The sequence below is a fragment of the Chiroxiphia lanceolata genome, chromosome 5 (genome assembly GCF_009829145.1).
Source record: "Chiroxiphia lanceolata isolate bChiLan1 chromosome 5, bChiLan1.pri, whole genome shotgun sequence".
NCBI lineage: Eukaryota > Metazoa > Chordata > Aves > Passeriformes > Pipridae > Chiroxiphia > Chiroxiphia lanceolata.
Window position 1 is genome coordinate 55426300 of NC_045641.1, and position 16228 is coordinate 55442527.

At 37.5% G+C, this 16228-nt stretch overlaps 1 protein-coding gene across 1 annotated transcript in view; it reads left to right on the forward strand.

Annotated features, from left to right (window-relative positions):
- The window catches only part of ALDH1L2 (aldehyde dehydrogenase 1 family member L2), a 37239-nt gene that overhangs the window by 18249 nt on the left and 2762 nt on the right, over nucleotides 1-16228 (forward strand). The window contains 14 exon segments of the mRNA XM_032688756.1: nucleotides 1163-1254; nucleotides 2117-2264; nucleotides 2927-3046; nucleotides 4168-4295; nucleotides 7921-8071; nucleotides 8769-8839; nucleotides 8946-9051; nucleotides 9425-9512; nucleotides 10258-10351; nucleotides 10600-10696; nucleotides 12032-12130; nucleotides 12876-13041; nucleotides 14190-14295; nucleotides 15482-15681. Of these exon segments, the coding sequence (XP_032544647.1) occupies nucleotides 1163-1254; nucleotides 2117-2264; nucleotides 2927-3046; nucleotides 4168-4295; nucleotides 7921-8071; nucleotides 8769-8839; nucleotides 8946-9051; nucleotides 9425-9512; nucleotides 10258-10351; nucleotides 10600-10696; nucleotides 12032-12130; nucleotides 12876-13041; nucleotides 14190-14295; nucleotides 15482-15681 (1666 nt within the window).

Sequence of the window (16228 nt, forward strand, 5' to 3'; positions counted from 1 at the left end):
AGTGATACAAAGACAGTGATTGGGGCATCAGTTATGGTAAATATCTATGAATGATGAAGGTGGGAGTGAGGAAAAACAAATGGACCTTTACCTCACAGCAGTGAGTTTTTCAACACTGATAGACTTGGATAGTTCTGGAATCCTTTCTTCACTGTGGTGTTAATCACTAGGATGTGCTCAGAGTGGTCCTGTTTGACAAGCTCCAGAGGGTCTTAGAACAGCAATCTGAAAGCAAAATCACAAGTTTTCTCACTGTACTTGTGTGCACTGTCTCTTTTACCACAACCACACTCAAGAGGCTATCTGGCAGAGGGTTGGGACAGCTGGAGCCAAAAGCTCTCATAGCCAGAGAGGCACTTTTCTGCCCTCTCTTGAAATCCATCCCTCTATAGTAAATGTCAGGGGCTTAGCTGAAAGCCACATTTGTCACTAAAGTTTTGTGCCAGAGCAGATGAGTCCTAGATGTCCTCCCTTTTGCTAACTCTGCTGCAGGTTTATTAACTTTTGGCACAGGTCAGGCAGCTTGATGCACTAGTATTTTAAACTGCTGCTTCAAGATTACCCTGAAGCTGCTTGCCAGCAACCTAAATGCTGCCTGGAGCTATTGACTGACTGAAAAAATAGCAAAAAAAAATATAAACTCATCAGTTCATGACACTACCTGAAACCCAATTATAATAAATTGAAAAACTACATTGACAGTTATTTAACTATTCATTTTGCTGTCTCACACATGCAGCTTAAACCACTTATAAGCTCTGCCCAGGGGCCTGAAATGCCATCAATCCAGTGACAAAGAGCTCCAGGCTGTCTTTGCCTCTATGGACAATGTATTCCATAATGCAATGGGAAGTTGTTATTTGGAGAATAAAAGTCTTTTAAAAATGAGCCTGAAAATTGTACCATTCAGGTTTCTTGCCTGATAAGGTAAAATTATGGACAAAATAATAAATTTTGATCAGCTAATTATGCTGAAAAATTTGTTGTCTAACACCAGGTCTCTAGGCTGTTCTAGACCCTTGTAAAATAATTTTGTGTTTTAGAAACCTTTGAAATAATACATGTTGTAGGCACAGATACCATGGAAAATACAGTTTGATGAATACTTCTTGCAATTAGAGGATTATTGATTATTGCCTCTGTTATTTTTATGTATTATTAGGCTATTTGGAAGGGAATTTTAACCAATGTTGCTGCAATTGAGAATTCGACAGACTTCTTCAAATCTGGAGCATCCTCTATGCATGTTGTCAGGTAAAAAATATTCAAAATAACAAAATGTTGAAGCCAAAGTTGATGAAAATGAAGTTGTCACTGTGCTTTTAAATCGGGGTTGATCAAGTAGTGTTTAAAAAAATAATCCCACTATGTTTTCCAATACTCTTAACTATTTCCTTTCCTACCTTTGAAAACATGGTACAGTTCCTCTCCCAAAATTAGGAGATATTGATGTAATCCTACTCTTTCTACTGAAGGAAAATTCCTGTTGACTTCACATCAGCCACATGGTGGGGCATGGTGATGCTCAAACTTATCTGCATGCAGAGACAGGTATCTCAGGACCAGGGGACTGATAGGAGATCCAAAGAAAGATCTCCCCAGAGGGAAAGAGGAGCCTTTCATAGAGAGACTTGAGCCCCTGCTTACAAGTGCATTGAGTTCTTCATGGTTTGGGTCACCTCATGTCCCTTCTGTTTGCAGCTCAGATATTCCAGGCCATAATATAAAACCAGCATTTCAGGTTTTTTTAAACAAACTGGTTACCATGCTTATTACTTACCAATCTCAATGTCCTCCATATATTGGTAGAGTAGTCCCAAATACTGTTTTCCAATAGTATATCAATATCTTCTATCTGTCATTTATTTCCAAAAGTTTACCTAAGAGCATTCCAGAACTGACATTTTCTTTTCCATAGCACCCCCAGTTAAACTAACTTATTTCAATAAAATGCAACAACTTCTTTGCCCTTATTGTCAGAGAAACATACACACATATTCACATGTATAAAAACTGGTGCCCAGTTTTGATCCCTTTCAACCTTCTAATGATTTGATTATCTGAAAAATTGTTTGATTTGTAATTTGTAAATTTATTCTTTCTTCAAAATCTTTAGAATGCTAGAAGAGATCAAACAGAAATATAGTGGACTTCAACTACAGAATGAAGATGTGTATATGGCCACTAAATTTGCAGATTTTATTCAAATGACTGTCAGAAAATTCAGAGGAGAAGACAAAGAGGAAGAGTTAGTAGTTGATTATGTAAGACCTTTTATTTTCCATTTATTGCTTAGTCTTTCTTGGGCCTTAGGGAAGGGTAGACAATGAATTTTATTAGACTGCTTGATGCTGTAGGGAAGCAAACAAATATTTGGTTATATAAACTTTTACATATTTGCATTTTGGAATGGAAGTGTATATGTAATGTCACCTACAGCATTCCAGAATCCAGGAGTTCAAGAACACTCAGTAGAGTAGCTCACACCTGGGCACATATTCCTACCTCCCCTGCACTGTCCTGCCAGTATGTTTCAGTCAGAATGGTTCTTGACCCTCTGCTTTTCAGGGGTACAGTGCCAGATTTTTCTCCTAAGAATCTGTTTGAAAAACTTACGTGGAAGGAGGATTCCATGTTTCTTTAAGTCATTAAGCAAGTCAGGTTTTCTTGAATCTGAGAATTATGCATTTGATTCAACTACACTAAAATCAGTCTTAACCAGGGTTTAGTATTGGTTTGAACATAGAGATCCAGTGGTAAAAAAAATACAGAAATCTGCTTAACTGGCTCAGAGTATGGTCATTAGCATTGAGGGAGAATATGGTTTTCATTACATGTTACTTCTAACAGCCTCATATAAATGCTCAAATGCATCTGGATATTGGCTGCAGATATCAAAAGCTTGTTTGTTGTTTATTTCACTCAGGTTTCAAAAAATATTAACAACATGACTGTGAATATGCCATACCAGTGTTTCATAAATGGGCAATTTATAAATGCTGATGATGGAAAAACATATGACACTGTAAATCCAGCAGATGGATCAGTAAGTAATTTCTAAATATGAACATTACCAGTTTATTTCAACTTTTTTGCCTATTAAAAAATCTAAACCATTACCTGAATATCGCTCATTTTAAAACTATACAGTACATATTAAACAACCTCTAGAAATAATTTTAAGTTTCAATTTATTTCACAGCTTGTGTATTCTACACTTTTTCCATTTCAGACAAGCTGCAAAGCAAAAATTACCTACTTCCACTTCAATTATTACATCAATTTCCATACCTAGCTATGTTTTACCTTGCTTTCATTCTTGTTTAAACTTTGCTGAAGTTTAGTTGCCAAGGACGTGTTTCTTTTAGGATATTGAATATATATATCCTGTCAGTAATCAGCTCCATTTTTTTTTTTTACTTTTTTTACAAATCTGATGTCAGTGTGACATTAAAATGCCCCATTAAATTCCCGGTAGGGGAAATACATACAGTTGCACTTCAGTCCTGAACTACCGAATCTTGGATGAGCAACTCATAACTATGAAATATAAATAAGAGAAGAGATTCTGATGTCTATGTAATTGTCATTTAACTCTAGAGTAAATAAATTCTGCTAAAATCAATGACGCAAATTTCTCTGTCATCAGAAGTCAGACTCTGATACTTTTCCTGAAACTCATTATAGAATGGAATAAAAGTCGCAACAATTCTGTATTAGAATTTACAATGTGTATATTTATGGAACACAGTCATCATAAAATACTGTGTGTTTATGGTAACAGAAGCTCCATTCCTTAGAAACTGAAAATGTGGGAGCTGTTTTAGGATGTTTAGATATTAGATCGTAACACCACATATAAAGATTTTCAGCTTTTGTAGTATCACATTAGTTTTACATACGGAAAGAGAGGGTGAAATCCAATGGGACAATGCATCTTGCTTTGAAGAAGAAGAATAATCTAGGAATCTGAGTCCCTGCGGTGTCCTCCAAATTCTGCCACCTTGCTTGTGTCTCAACTTTTTGCAGCCTGACTTACCCATGACAGCTGCATGGCTGAGGGTATTAAGTATTTGCTTATACCCAGTCAAGAAGTTTAGGAGGAAGGAGTTATGGTCTTAATCCCAACGTTTCATTTTGAGCTAACGCAATGCTACCTTTGGACAGATAATAGCCAGTGTATCTTCTGCTTCACTGGCTGATGTTGACAAGGCAGTGGCAGCAGCAAAGGAGGCATTTGAAAATGGTGAATGGGGAAGAATGAATGCAAGGGAAAGAGGGCAACTCATGTACAGGTATGTAAAGGACAGCTTGTGTTTGTTTCATTTCCTCAAATCTTGTTGGTTGGTTTCTCTGAAGAATTGTTGTGTACATTTTCTGAATATGATGGATATTCATAATCCCACTGTCAGAGGATCCAGACTGGCCATCTTTTCATCCCCTGATTTACTCCACCCTCAGGTCTTAGCTGGCCAGTATTGCTTGTGGCAGAGAAGAATTTTGTTATCTCACTGCCACCATTCTTTCATAGTTATTTATGAGTCGAAATGAATTTGAGGAAAATTTATTTTAAATACTTGATAGCCCTAATACCCATAATTTTATCTATATGGGTTTTGTTGCAAGGATTGAAAATTCCCTTGTAAAGTCCACACCCTTCTGTAGAAATGAGGCTAACTTTTAAAGACAGAGCCTACCTGGGTTAGGTAGGCAGAGATTTTACCTTGCTAAGCTTGCCTGCATCTGTACTCCATCGTTGCAAACGAACAACTACATTGCCATTAATTTTGAAATAGACTCTAACTGATGCTAGATTTTTCCAGGATCATATTCCACTATAATTCTCATCTGGCTAAAGACCCACTCTAGAAAAAGTGTTAAGATCTGTAGTGGAAGAATTGTCCTGTGCAGAAATTCTCTAAGCTGAATCCAACATTTATCTGAGACGCCTCTCTCTTTTGTATTTATTTCACTGTGTCTAGAGGATGCCTGATTCTCATTTTGGCTATATTATTATTGGTTCAGAAAATAAGCTGAATGAATGGTATTTTAATCGTGGGTTTTGGTGGAAAGATGGTCATGCTGTCTGTATATTGTGAGAGTGATACTAGAGGCAGCTAATAAAAGCCCAATCATTATAGATTCTCCATACGCAGCATGATGCTTCTGGTGCCTGACAGCAAGCACAGGAAGGACACTGTCTTGCAGACTTCAGATGACTAGAAGCTTTATAGCTACCCTATAAAGAAAACCTCTTTTGTGGAGCTATATGAAGAGCTTTCCTTGCTTTTTAAGTTCTAGAACATGTAAATGAATGAGTAGACACGAGTAAAGAAGCAGATTGCTACTTTCTGCCCCAAGGAGCTCATGAAGGAGTAGATCCTGTGTATCAAACAAATTCCTTTTGCAGGGCGTAATTTGCAGATTCATCAACATTACTGTTGGACCTCCTGGCCAGGTAAACTGTGCTGAGGAGACTACATGTTTATCTGTAGAGAAAAGAAGGAATTTTTTTTGCCTTCAAAAAAATACAATCTCCATTACTGTGCTCATACACACTGCTATGCCAAGCCTTTATTGTGCTGTGCCAGGAGGCTTGCCCTGGGCATCAGAATACACAGGAGTGGAAGGATCAGTGACACAGTTGGCAGCTGCAAGATGGTGGCAGGCTGTGCCTTTGGATAGCAAGGCAAAACAACAGTCTGGCAGTTTGACTGGGTGCAGGGGTGGGTCACTGCTCTCTGCATAACGTCTGTGAGGATTTGGAAATTAAAGATCCATCTAATTCAGAGGTAGTGCAACTAGAAGATGATCCTGTTCCCATAAGGGTTCAGCCTAGCAAGACAGGAAGGAGTAGGGAGTGCATTCTATGCCTTCTGACCTCTAGCAGCTAAGGAAGAGGAGCACAGGGAAACGTGATGCTGCACTTGAGAAAACATATTCAGGCAAGTGAATACGTTTTGCTTAGTGTACGCAGTAGATAATTTGTTATCACATTAATAGAGCTGTAGGACTTTTTACTTAGTTGAATGCTTTGGATGCAAATTCCCCTCCCCTCTTTTACCTTATCCTTATGAACCAAGTAGATATAATCAAAAATAAAAAAGTATCAAAAAATGCCACATTTTAAAAGATGTTGCAGGCATCTTAGCAAAAGAGAATGAAAGCAAAGCCAGAAATTCTGCTTGGCTTATAAACTGTGTGACCAGGCTGTGGAAAAAGGCCTGCAGGACTCTTTTAAAAAGAGTTGAGTAGTAATCACAACAGAAAATGGGCAAGTCAGAACTGAACATTAAATACACCTGGTCACTTACATTTTTCACAAGTGTGCACATATTCAAAGCACGCACAAACTTGTGTTTAATTTCTATTAGGAATGTAGAGTGCTTGAGAGCCCAGGTTAACTCTGCCCTGAAGAGTAACTTTTAAGGTCTCAGAGCTACCACTCAGTGTTTTAGGCTTGCAAGATTTGCAAAGGTGACTATGTTGGGTATATGGAAAATGCAGCTCCCCTACACCACATAGGTTATCCCTGGATTAAACTCTTCACTTAGGTGACTGGCTCTCTAGGATAGCTGTAGCAGAGTATTTATGTTGCAAACCATTCCCCGGACGAATAAAGGCTCTCTCTGGAATGCCTTAATTCAAATAAGGGTCTTTTTCTCTGGCCTCTGTTCAAACTAGAGATTTTGAGTGCTGAATCAAAGAGAAGATTTGTACCATTAAAGCTTGTAGCTCTGCTACGTCGTCTTAAGAAATCAATAATAGAAGATATCCACTTGAAATGGAACCTTCTCCTTTGTCCCTGCCATGCCATATCCATTCTTTTACACAGTGCTGCCAATGCCCTGACCTGTAGCTGGGTCTGCAAGATACAGTTAAAACAGGTATTAAAGAGCATTTTTCCACATCTCTGCAAATGCTTTACATGGGCAGAATTTGCATAATGGAAAAATAGGTTTCATTCCCAGTTTTGAATTCTCTTTATGGGATCTCAAATGCACTTTTTTAAGCTCTTAAAATCACATGGGAGCATTGATTATATGTCTGCATACCAAATCACAGAAGGAAGCTTAAGAAAAACATTGATGCATGTGAAAGAATGTGAATGTGAAGAAATGAATGTGAAAATTCATTGATGCACACAGACCTGAACAAGGGACCACTAAAATAACAGTAATGCCTCATAAGTATAGGTATCAGTCTGTGCAGATGCATTTTGAGACAATCTGATAGTTATTATCAACTTAGTAGTATTTACCACAGTCCTACTTGCACCTCACTGTGTTATTTCATAAATCTAACAGATGGAGAACTTGAGGCCCAAGGAGACCATTGAGAGATTTTCAAATGTACCAAGGCACGGAAAATTCAATTTGTATTACAGCTTAGGAGCTTTGTCTTTGGACACATGGATGCCTTTAAAGCTTCTAACATTTAAATATTTTAGTCCAAGTTCAGACAATACAAAACAGCATAATGAAGCTAGTTTTCTCAAATCTTAAGCAAGAATCCTGACTACTCCTCCTTAGTACTTTTGATTACTCGACATTCCTTTTTATTGTGTATTTGCTTTCTGACTTACTGTTTTTACTTTCTATAACTGGCTCCTTATAGTACAACAGAAAAAAAATCTAAATATGATTTTATTTACAAAACCATAATTGAACAATCAGGTAAATTTACACTGTTCATGTTTTCATTCAGTGTCCACTAGAGCCAATGTGAAGACATTTGCACACTAATGGGCAATTATTCAGTCCCTTACTGATGTTAAGAAGCAGTTGCTCCAGTACTCCACCTCCAAATTCAGTGGGAATGGTATTTTAATTATGCTTCTTTGCCATATCCAATAGAATTTTAGGTTGTCAGTTGTTAGATGCCATTTCTCTTTGATGTGGATTTTTAACATTATTTTAGACTTGCAGACCTGATGGAAGAACATCAAGAAGAGTTAGCAACAATAGAGTCTCTTGACTCAGGAGCTGTCTACACTTTAGCTTTGAAGACTCATATTGGAATGTCTGTGCAAACATTCAGATACTTCGCTGGATGGTGTGACAAAATTCAGGTAAGTGAATATGTAAAGGAAGTAGTCAATGGCAGTACTTCTCTACACTTCTTTTTTGTTGTTGTTCTTCTGAAACAGTGTAGAAAAACAGTAAAAGGAAATAGTAATCGAGAAATCAAAAACTAAACCATAATTAGAATTTTACCTAGAATGGGTCTCCCTGTCAATACAAAAAGGTAGTCCACCTCCAGTTGGAGATTTAGAATGTGACTCTAAATAGCTAAGAAATCAGCTAAGGTGTCACAGTACATATGCATGCTTAGTTAGCACTTGATTATTCGTGGGCCAGAATATCATTGTGCTTATCATGCAGGTAAGTGCAGAGACTCATGTGCTATGCTACAGTCTGACCAAGGCTTGATGGCACAATACGTGGCTCAGGTTCAAGAGCATTTCACTAAGTATCTTTTAAGATCCACAATCAAGAACTTAATCCAGCTCTTTTTTGTCCATCAGATCCTCTCTTAATGTTCTTCGATACTATTGTTATCTATGCTTTTATTTCATTCAGGAGCTGATTACAATATCCACAGTAGGCAATCATACAGTAGAAGAATCCCCACCCCTTTCCCTGGTACAAAAATGCTTGTGGTTTTGAAGCCTACTCTGTAGCCTTCCAAAACAAACTTACATGGCAAATCTACTTGAATAAAACTTATTAAACAGTATGAAGATTTGTTCCTCTTTTGTCTTTTAGGGTGCTACAATTCCAATTAATCAGGCCAGGCCAAACCATAATCTAACATTCACCAAGAAAGAGCCATTAGGGTAAGTATCACTTTTTTCTTCATGGTGACAGCCTTGATATGCAGAAAAGCCATTGAAAAGCTGCCATCAAGTGTGTAATCTTTCCCTGTTTTTTCCCTATTTTAAGTGTCTGTGCAATTATTATCCCCTGGAATTACCCACTGATGATGCTTGCATGGAAGAGTGCAGCATGCTTGGCTGCAGGCAACACACTCGTACTCAAGCCAGCTCAGGTAAAAGCAAAAAGGAATATACAGATGGCCCAGGTGCCCCTGTTCAGGAAAAATAATTCAGGCAATCTAGCAGATTTCACCCATAGATTGATCCATCATATGTACCCATGGGTTGACTGTGTCATATGTTTTAAAGTGCATGTATAATAATACAAATTGCCACGATGATACAAGGTACTGATTGTCTCCAGTTCTGCTCTGGCGCTACTCTCATTTTCAAGAATGAATTATTTTCCACAAGAAGCCATCACTTTTAATTTGTCAATACTGTAAGAAGGGGAATATTGTATCAAAACTAAGATGTATTGAATGTAAAAGCTATCATCATGCATTTAATTAAAATAGGAGACCTAATCCAAATGTTTCTACTTAGGTCACACCTCTGACTTCCTTGAAGTTTGCAGAACTCTCAGCTAAAGCTGGATTTCCTAAGGGTGTTATAAATATTCTGCCTGGTTCAGGTAAAACTTCAGCTAATCATTTTTCTGGGGAGAGAAGGTCATGCTAAAACTGGTGAACTAGGAGTTTACCTATTACATAAGCACATGTATCTCCACAGCTAATAGGCTTGCACCTATGTCATAGAGTGATTTCACATATTTTCAGAAGAGAATAGGAAAAATTTATACGTCAACTGGCTCTAGTTGTTGGTAAGAGCTGTCAGCCTATGCCCTTTGCAAATGCACACAAATAGCATGAACAGTATGGAAAAGAATATGTTACAGACACATGTTTCACTTGATTGTAAAACTTAATTTTTCTCCTAATCTTATCATCACTTGGATTTAAATGTGACTGTGAGACTTAGAGCAAGTTGATAAGATGCATATTGATCACTGTAGGTAAGTCACAATCCATACTGTGTTACCTGATGTCACCATTTTCCTCTTTCCCCCAAGGAAGAAAAGTGACAGAGTAACTGTATGGGTCAGGCTTCGTTACAAATCAGATAATTCCACATACAGTGGAATATTGGGAAATTCTTTAGTCTAAACAGATGGGGGAATATGAAGGCACTGATGTGATCCAAGTTAACTAATATGAAATATTTCATAGTGATATGAAAAAAGCTGTAAATATAAATAAGGATGTCTTTTTGTACTTGATTGACATATTGTTAGCTCCTTTTGCATTACAATGCTGCCGCTAGAGTAGTAAAAATTGCCTGTATACTGTCCTGTTACACTGTTTTCCTCACCCTGATAGGTGGCTTAGTGGGACAGCACCTCTCTGAACATCCAGATGTTCGCAAAGTTGGATTCACTGGTTCGACACCAACTGGTAAACAGATCATGAAGAGGTACTTTCAGCAAAAGATTAATAAATAAACACTGCTTAATCTAATTGTGAAGTATCTTATTAGCTATATTGTGCATGCAGCAGTAATGAAAAAGCATAACTGTGTATGGTTGTTTACTGCTATGTAGAATTCTACTAAGTCATATTGGAAAATAGAGGTTTATACATTTTCATTAGTTATGATTCAAAGGAAATAATGAAATAAGATATTAAAAATTTGGTTTTGATGATTATTTTTATTTTTTACAGTGCAGCTGCTAATCTGAAGAAAGTTTCTCTTGAACTTGGTGGTAAATCACCATTGATCATATTCAGCGACTGTGAACTTGACAGAGCTGTAAAAATGGTAATGTTGCTTTGAAGTAAAATATATTCAAAGCTTTTGTGATGCATCCTCACAGTACTGCAATATTCTTCTTGACTTGCCAGAAAACTTACCAGGGAGCCCTTGCATGATAAAATGTGCAATCTCTTAGAAAACAGACTCAGATTCTTTTTCTACAGGATGTTTCCTTATGCCAGCACAATTAAACTGTCCATGCTGCACCAAAAAGGCAGTGATCAGTACTACAAGAAATATACTTTAGAAAAGACAACAAAACAAAGAATTGAGCTCCCTGTTGGCATATAGTTCTTCATTCATCATCAGCCAGAATAATTCACCTTCCCAACCAGCCATAATGTTTAAAGTTCATAAATAAGATGGGCAAATGAGAAATTGAGTGGATTTAGGGAGCTTATTTCCTGCTCAAGTAATCTGATTCATCAAAATGACATCAGATGCATTTTGATCACTGAGAAGTAAAAAAAGTTCTTCCACACTGTTCTTATCCAAAGTGCTATTTCTGTGAATTCTCTAAACCAGCATAAGTAGGTACTGCTACCAGGAAGAAACTATTTTACACTTTCACCATTTTTGGAGTGTCTTTTGGCAGGACAAAAGTCTGAGTGACTACACAGTGAAGTATACATGGAAAATAATAAAAGCTGGAACTTTGCAGTCAGTGCACTGCTTGGCCCCACCACTGTTCTCACCTGTACAAGTGAATGGGTAATGCAGAGCCTGGCCTATTCCTGGCATTGCTGGCTTTAAATGATTGTGAGTCAATGCTTTTTTACCACACACTCGACACTAACATGTGATTCTGGTTATGCCTACCAATGCCAGGACCCTAGGCCTTTCCAACTGCTAGAAAACAACTTTTTAGGAATTTTATTCGTCCTGCTCTTACTTCCCCCACCTCCCTAAGCCCCTGGAAAATCAATGGCAGGTATCAGTTCTTGGTAAATAAAAAGGAACAAACTACATGGGATTTGAATCCGCACTCTTGAAATAGGAGATTCTCTACAGATTAGAGTTAGGTCATGTTCACCCAGTTCCATGTGACTTTTGACACAAGCAGTATTGCTCAGTGGATTAGCCCAGTTTTATATTTAGTGGTCATGCTGCCAGCTCTCTTCTATGTGATGCTGCAGCCAGTGTTTCTGTGGAAGGCTGATGGAAATGGACAGAGCACTGCTCAGCAGTTCATCCTAAGTAATGTGTCTCCACAGAAGCGTGTTTCCCAGTTATGAGGTCAGTCTGAGGGTAACAAACACTGAATGGAACCCAAGGGAACAGAATGAAAGGGGGACTAAACAAAAGGATGCATATAAATATTAATGTTTTTTTCCCGAACAGGGTATGGGAGCAGTATATTTCAACAAAGGAGAAAACTGCATTGCAGCTGGCAGGTTGTTCGTGGAAGAATCAATCCATGATGAGTTTGTTAGTAAAGTGGTAAGATATTCAAGGACTAAAGTTTAAGTAATGTTTTACTGTGACAGAAAGATCCACTAGTTTTATAGACACTTAGATTTCTTATTTTCAGTTGCTTAATTTCTTGTTATTGCTTATGATAGGCAATGCTGCTTCTCAGGAACTTCTTACAGGGTTAAGAGGAAGCATTGAAGGGGGATATTTTCATCAGTAATGCACGAATAAGTGACATTTAAATAGATACTGTACCTTCAGTGATAGTTCATATTTAACTAGGAAAGTAAGATTAAAAATAATTACTGAACTTAGGTCAATGGGATTGAAGAAGGCTGCTGTGAAGTTTAAAAAAAAGTTCCAATACTTCTATATTGGAAGTATAGATAGAATAATACAGAAGTCACTACTAAAAATCCAATTGTCACCACACTGTACCACTGGAGAATTCATTTATTTTGCTCAAGAACAGGAAACCACTGTCATAACTCATTTAGCACTGGTAAAAGCTAACATTTTACATGCCTGTCTTGATAGCAGAAGAGAATATATACATGAGCACTGCATGAAAAACTTTCAGAATCAACTAGAGATTAGAAACAAAAGACAAAGCCTCATTTTAAAAAGGGAGGAACATTACATCTTCGAAGAATCCAGTCCTTTCTTAGAGCTTATCTTCATAGCACAAAAAAATGCAGCATCACAAATCTCTGGTCACTGTAACAAGTATTTGCTATGTTATGTAACTTCATTTTAATTGGGTAACCCATAGGTTGAAGAAATAAAAAAGATGAAAATTGGTGACCCACTTGACAGATCTACAGATCATGGTCCACAAAATCACAAGGCACATTTGGAAAAGCTGCTGCAATATTGTGAAACTGGAGTTAAAGAAGGAGCCACTCTTGTGTACGGAGGAAGACAAGTATGTAGACCAGGTAAAATACTTTTCAGAGGTATTTGGAACTTTTACACTTTATGCAAAAGCCATCACAATTGCCTCAGCTGCATTATGTGAAGTTGTAATATCATGGGAATAGTACCAGGTGAGCTTATGATACCACAGGTCTTTCAAGTCTCACATTATGAGAAGCTGTGCAGCTGAAGTGTAAGTTATGACACTGAATCAGAGTCTAGTCTGTATGGGAATGTTTTGCTTATTTATTCCTGTTAAGGCTTTTCTTGCAACACCCTTGAACTGTCAAGAGCCATAAGTATAATCATATTTCTTTAGATCACAGTAACACTAAAGCTGACTGAGGAAACTACTAGCAGAGGTATTATTATCAAAAGCTTTTTTTGCTATATAGACAACATGCATGCCAAGTTCAGTGGGCAGACACAAACCCAATGTTTTCTCATGGACATCTGTTCTTCATTAATAATGAAGAAAAAACATTTACATCAGAGTTTCAAAACATAATGATTGCATCCCTAAATAAAATGAAAGTAGAGACTCATAACTATAGGAAATCTATGTAACAAAACTAAATAGGAAATCTTAGGGAAGGGAAGGGCATTTATATAAAATCTCTGAAACTGATTTTACACACTCAGAGTGGAATACAATCACTCACCAAGACATAGGATTGCTTGTGTGTAACATCAGGACAGTTCTTGATTGACAATGATGAGCTAGCTTTTGGACAAGTCTTTACACCCTTCAGAAATGAACAGTCATTATGAGGCAATCCTTTGCCTCAGGCATGTATTTCTCTTTTTGGAATATCAGGTCTTTATGGCTACAGTGGCCTCTGCAACATGCTGTAACCTTGTCTTTCTGCTGTCAGAGTACAGGGTCTCTCCTTAGGAGTCACCTGGCCTGTGGCATGCAGACCCTCTGGCCTGGCAGGGAACAGCATGTGTTGTCACTGATCAATACAGGCCAGTCTTTTACCCTTTTTACTGACGTTTCTCTGGTGCTCATACACATGCATTTGCATTCATATTTCATTCATATCTATTTTCTGTTTCAAGTTGTAACTTATCTGTGACCTCAAAGTATGGCAAAGAGATGGCCTGGACAATAGGATACCATTAAGCACTTTTACCATGCTCAAACAATGTTCTTCTATCCTCTATTTAGGTTTCTTCATGGAACCCACTGTATTCACAGATGTTGAAGACCATATGTATATTGCCCAGGAAGAGTCCTTTGGTCCTGTGATGGTGATTTCTAAATTTAAAAACGGGTATGTTCTCCTCTTGTCACTGTTAGAAACTTCATTTTCCTATTTCCCCCCTAAGTGAAGAAGTGATAGCATATTCAGTATTTTGTTAAATCTTGTTAGACCAATCTGAATACCTAGATCCTCTTCCAGCTAAATTCTGAGAAAATACCTTTTTTTAGTAGGGGGTATCCTGCTCCATGTCAATATAGACCTAATGCTGTTGGCAGTGTGTGACAGGATAGAATACAATCCTAAGTGCCAGTTCTTAAACAAGACTTAGTATTCAGGGAAATGTTTTATTGAAGTTGATGTGGTAATTGCGACAGCTTGATTAAATTACAAAATATGTATTTTTCTCAGTGGAATTGCTGATTTTTTCTGTCACAAAAGACCACGTAGTGTTGTTGTGCATTGTGTAGCACTGGCATGTTACTGTTGCAAATGAAAATTCCTCTGTATGTTTTGTAAACTGCCAGTTTTAATATCTTTCATTCTAGATCATAAGAATTATTTTACACACAGATGAGATTAAAACCCTACATCGAAACTTCATATAAGTATTTCCACCAGGTTTCATTTTCGGCACTTTGATAATGCAGTTAAGAATGAGCCACATAGATAACCCTTCACATCCATAAATTATGTACAGTACTTAGGAACTGTATTGAATTTTTTTAAACTATTATGGATTTTTGAAGCTATATGGAGATGACATGCAAATAGAAAAGAAGCACTCTGGAAATGGCCTGAAAAGTTGTGTCTTGATAGAAGACATAATAATAAATGCTGACTTTCAGCATTTATTTTCCATTAACTTATAAAGCTGGCCAAAGTTTTAGCAAACTGATTCATCATCTGCTGCCAAGCTCTGTTTTACAAGTATTTTTGTATTGCTTTAATCCCCAAGTTGTACAGTAGCTGAGCAAAGTTGGTATGCATACAGCAACATTTCCTGTGGCATTTCTCAGTGTAGATATTAACCATTGAAATGTAAGGCCAAAAGCTTCACAAGTTTGAAGCAAAGGTGTGAATTACCATGGATCTGTCAGATTGACACACTGATCCATCCTTAACAAGTTGTCTTTAAAAAGGCTCCTTGGAGAAGGCAGGCCATGGGAAAAGGTGCTTCAGTCACACTGAAGGTGGAATGTGGCTAACACTTGTTTACTTTACCTGGATGCAATTAGGTAATTTCTTTCTCCCACAGGGATGTCGATGGAGTATTGCGACGGGCAAATGCCACAGAATATGGCTTAGCTTCGGGAGTTTTCACAAAAGACATAAGCAAAGCTCTCTACGTCAGTGAAAAGCTAGAAGCTGGAACAGTTTTTATTAACACATATAACAAAACTGATGTGGCAGCACCATTTGGTGGATTTAAGCTGTCAGGCTTTGGGAAAGATTTAGGTAAGTTGTTCTCTCCCTCTCTTGTTTCTCATCTGAGAGTCCTAATCAATGAACAAAACATTTTGCCTGTGTACAGGGTATCCAGTAAAACGTGAGCTATGGATGCACTTCCTGCAATTCCTCCAATTACAGTAATCTAGTTTCTCTCCCTTCCTTCAATATTCACACCTCAATACCTCCCATTCAGCTCATCCTGTACATTTACTAAATAATGCTATAGCACACAGAATATTCCCCTCCAACTGCTCTCAGAGCAGTCAAATTGCAACTTGTCCAGAGCTGCCTACAGGCTACAAGATGCTGTCAAGTAACAAAGATACTGGCCAGAATCTTTTTTCCCCTCAGAAAGAACACTAATTTAGGTGTCTCCTGTAAACTTTAAAGAGCCTGGGAAACTTTTTTATGCCTTAAAATGTCACCAAAATTTGCCAACAGCCACAGAGAAAGATGCATTAAAAATATTTTCTTTACAAAACGAGTTTTTAAAAAAATTGAAGTCTACCCTGTCAAAGAAACTTTACAAGTCTGGACAGATCAATCCTCAGGA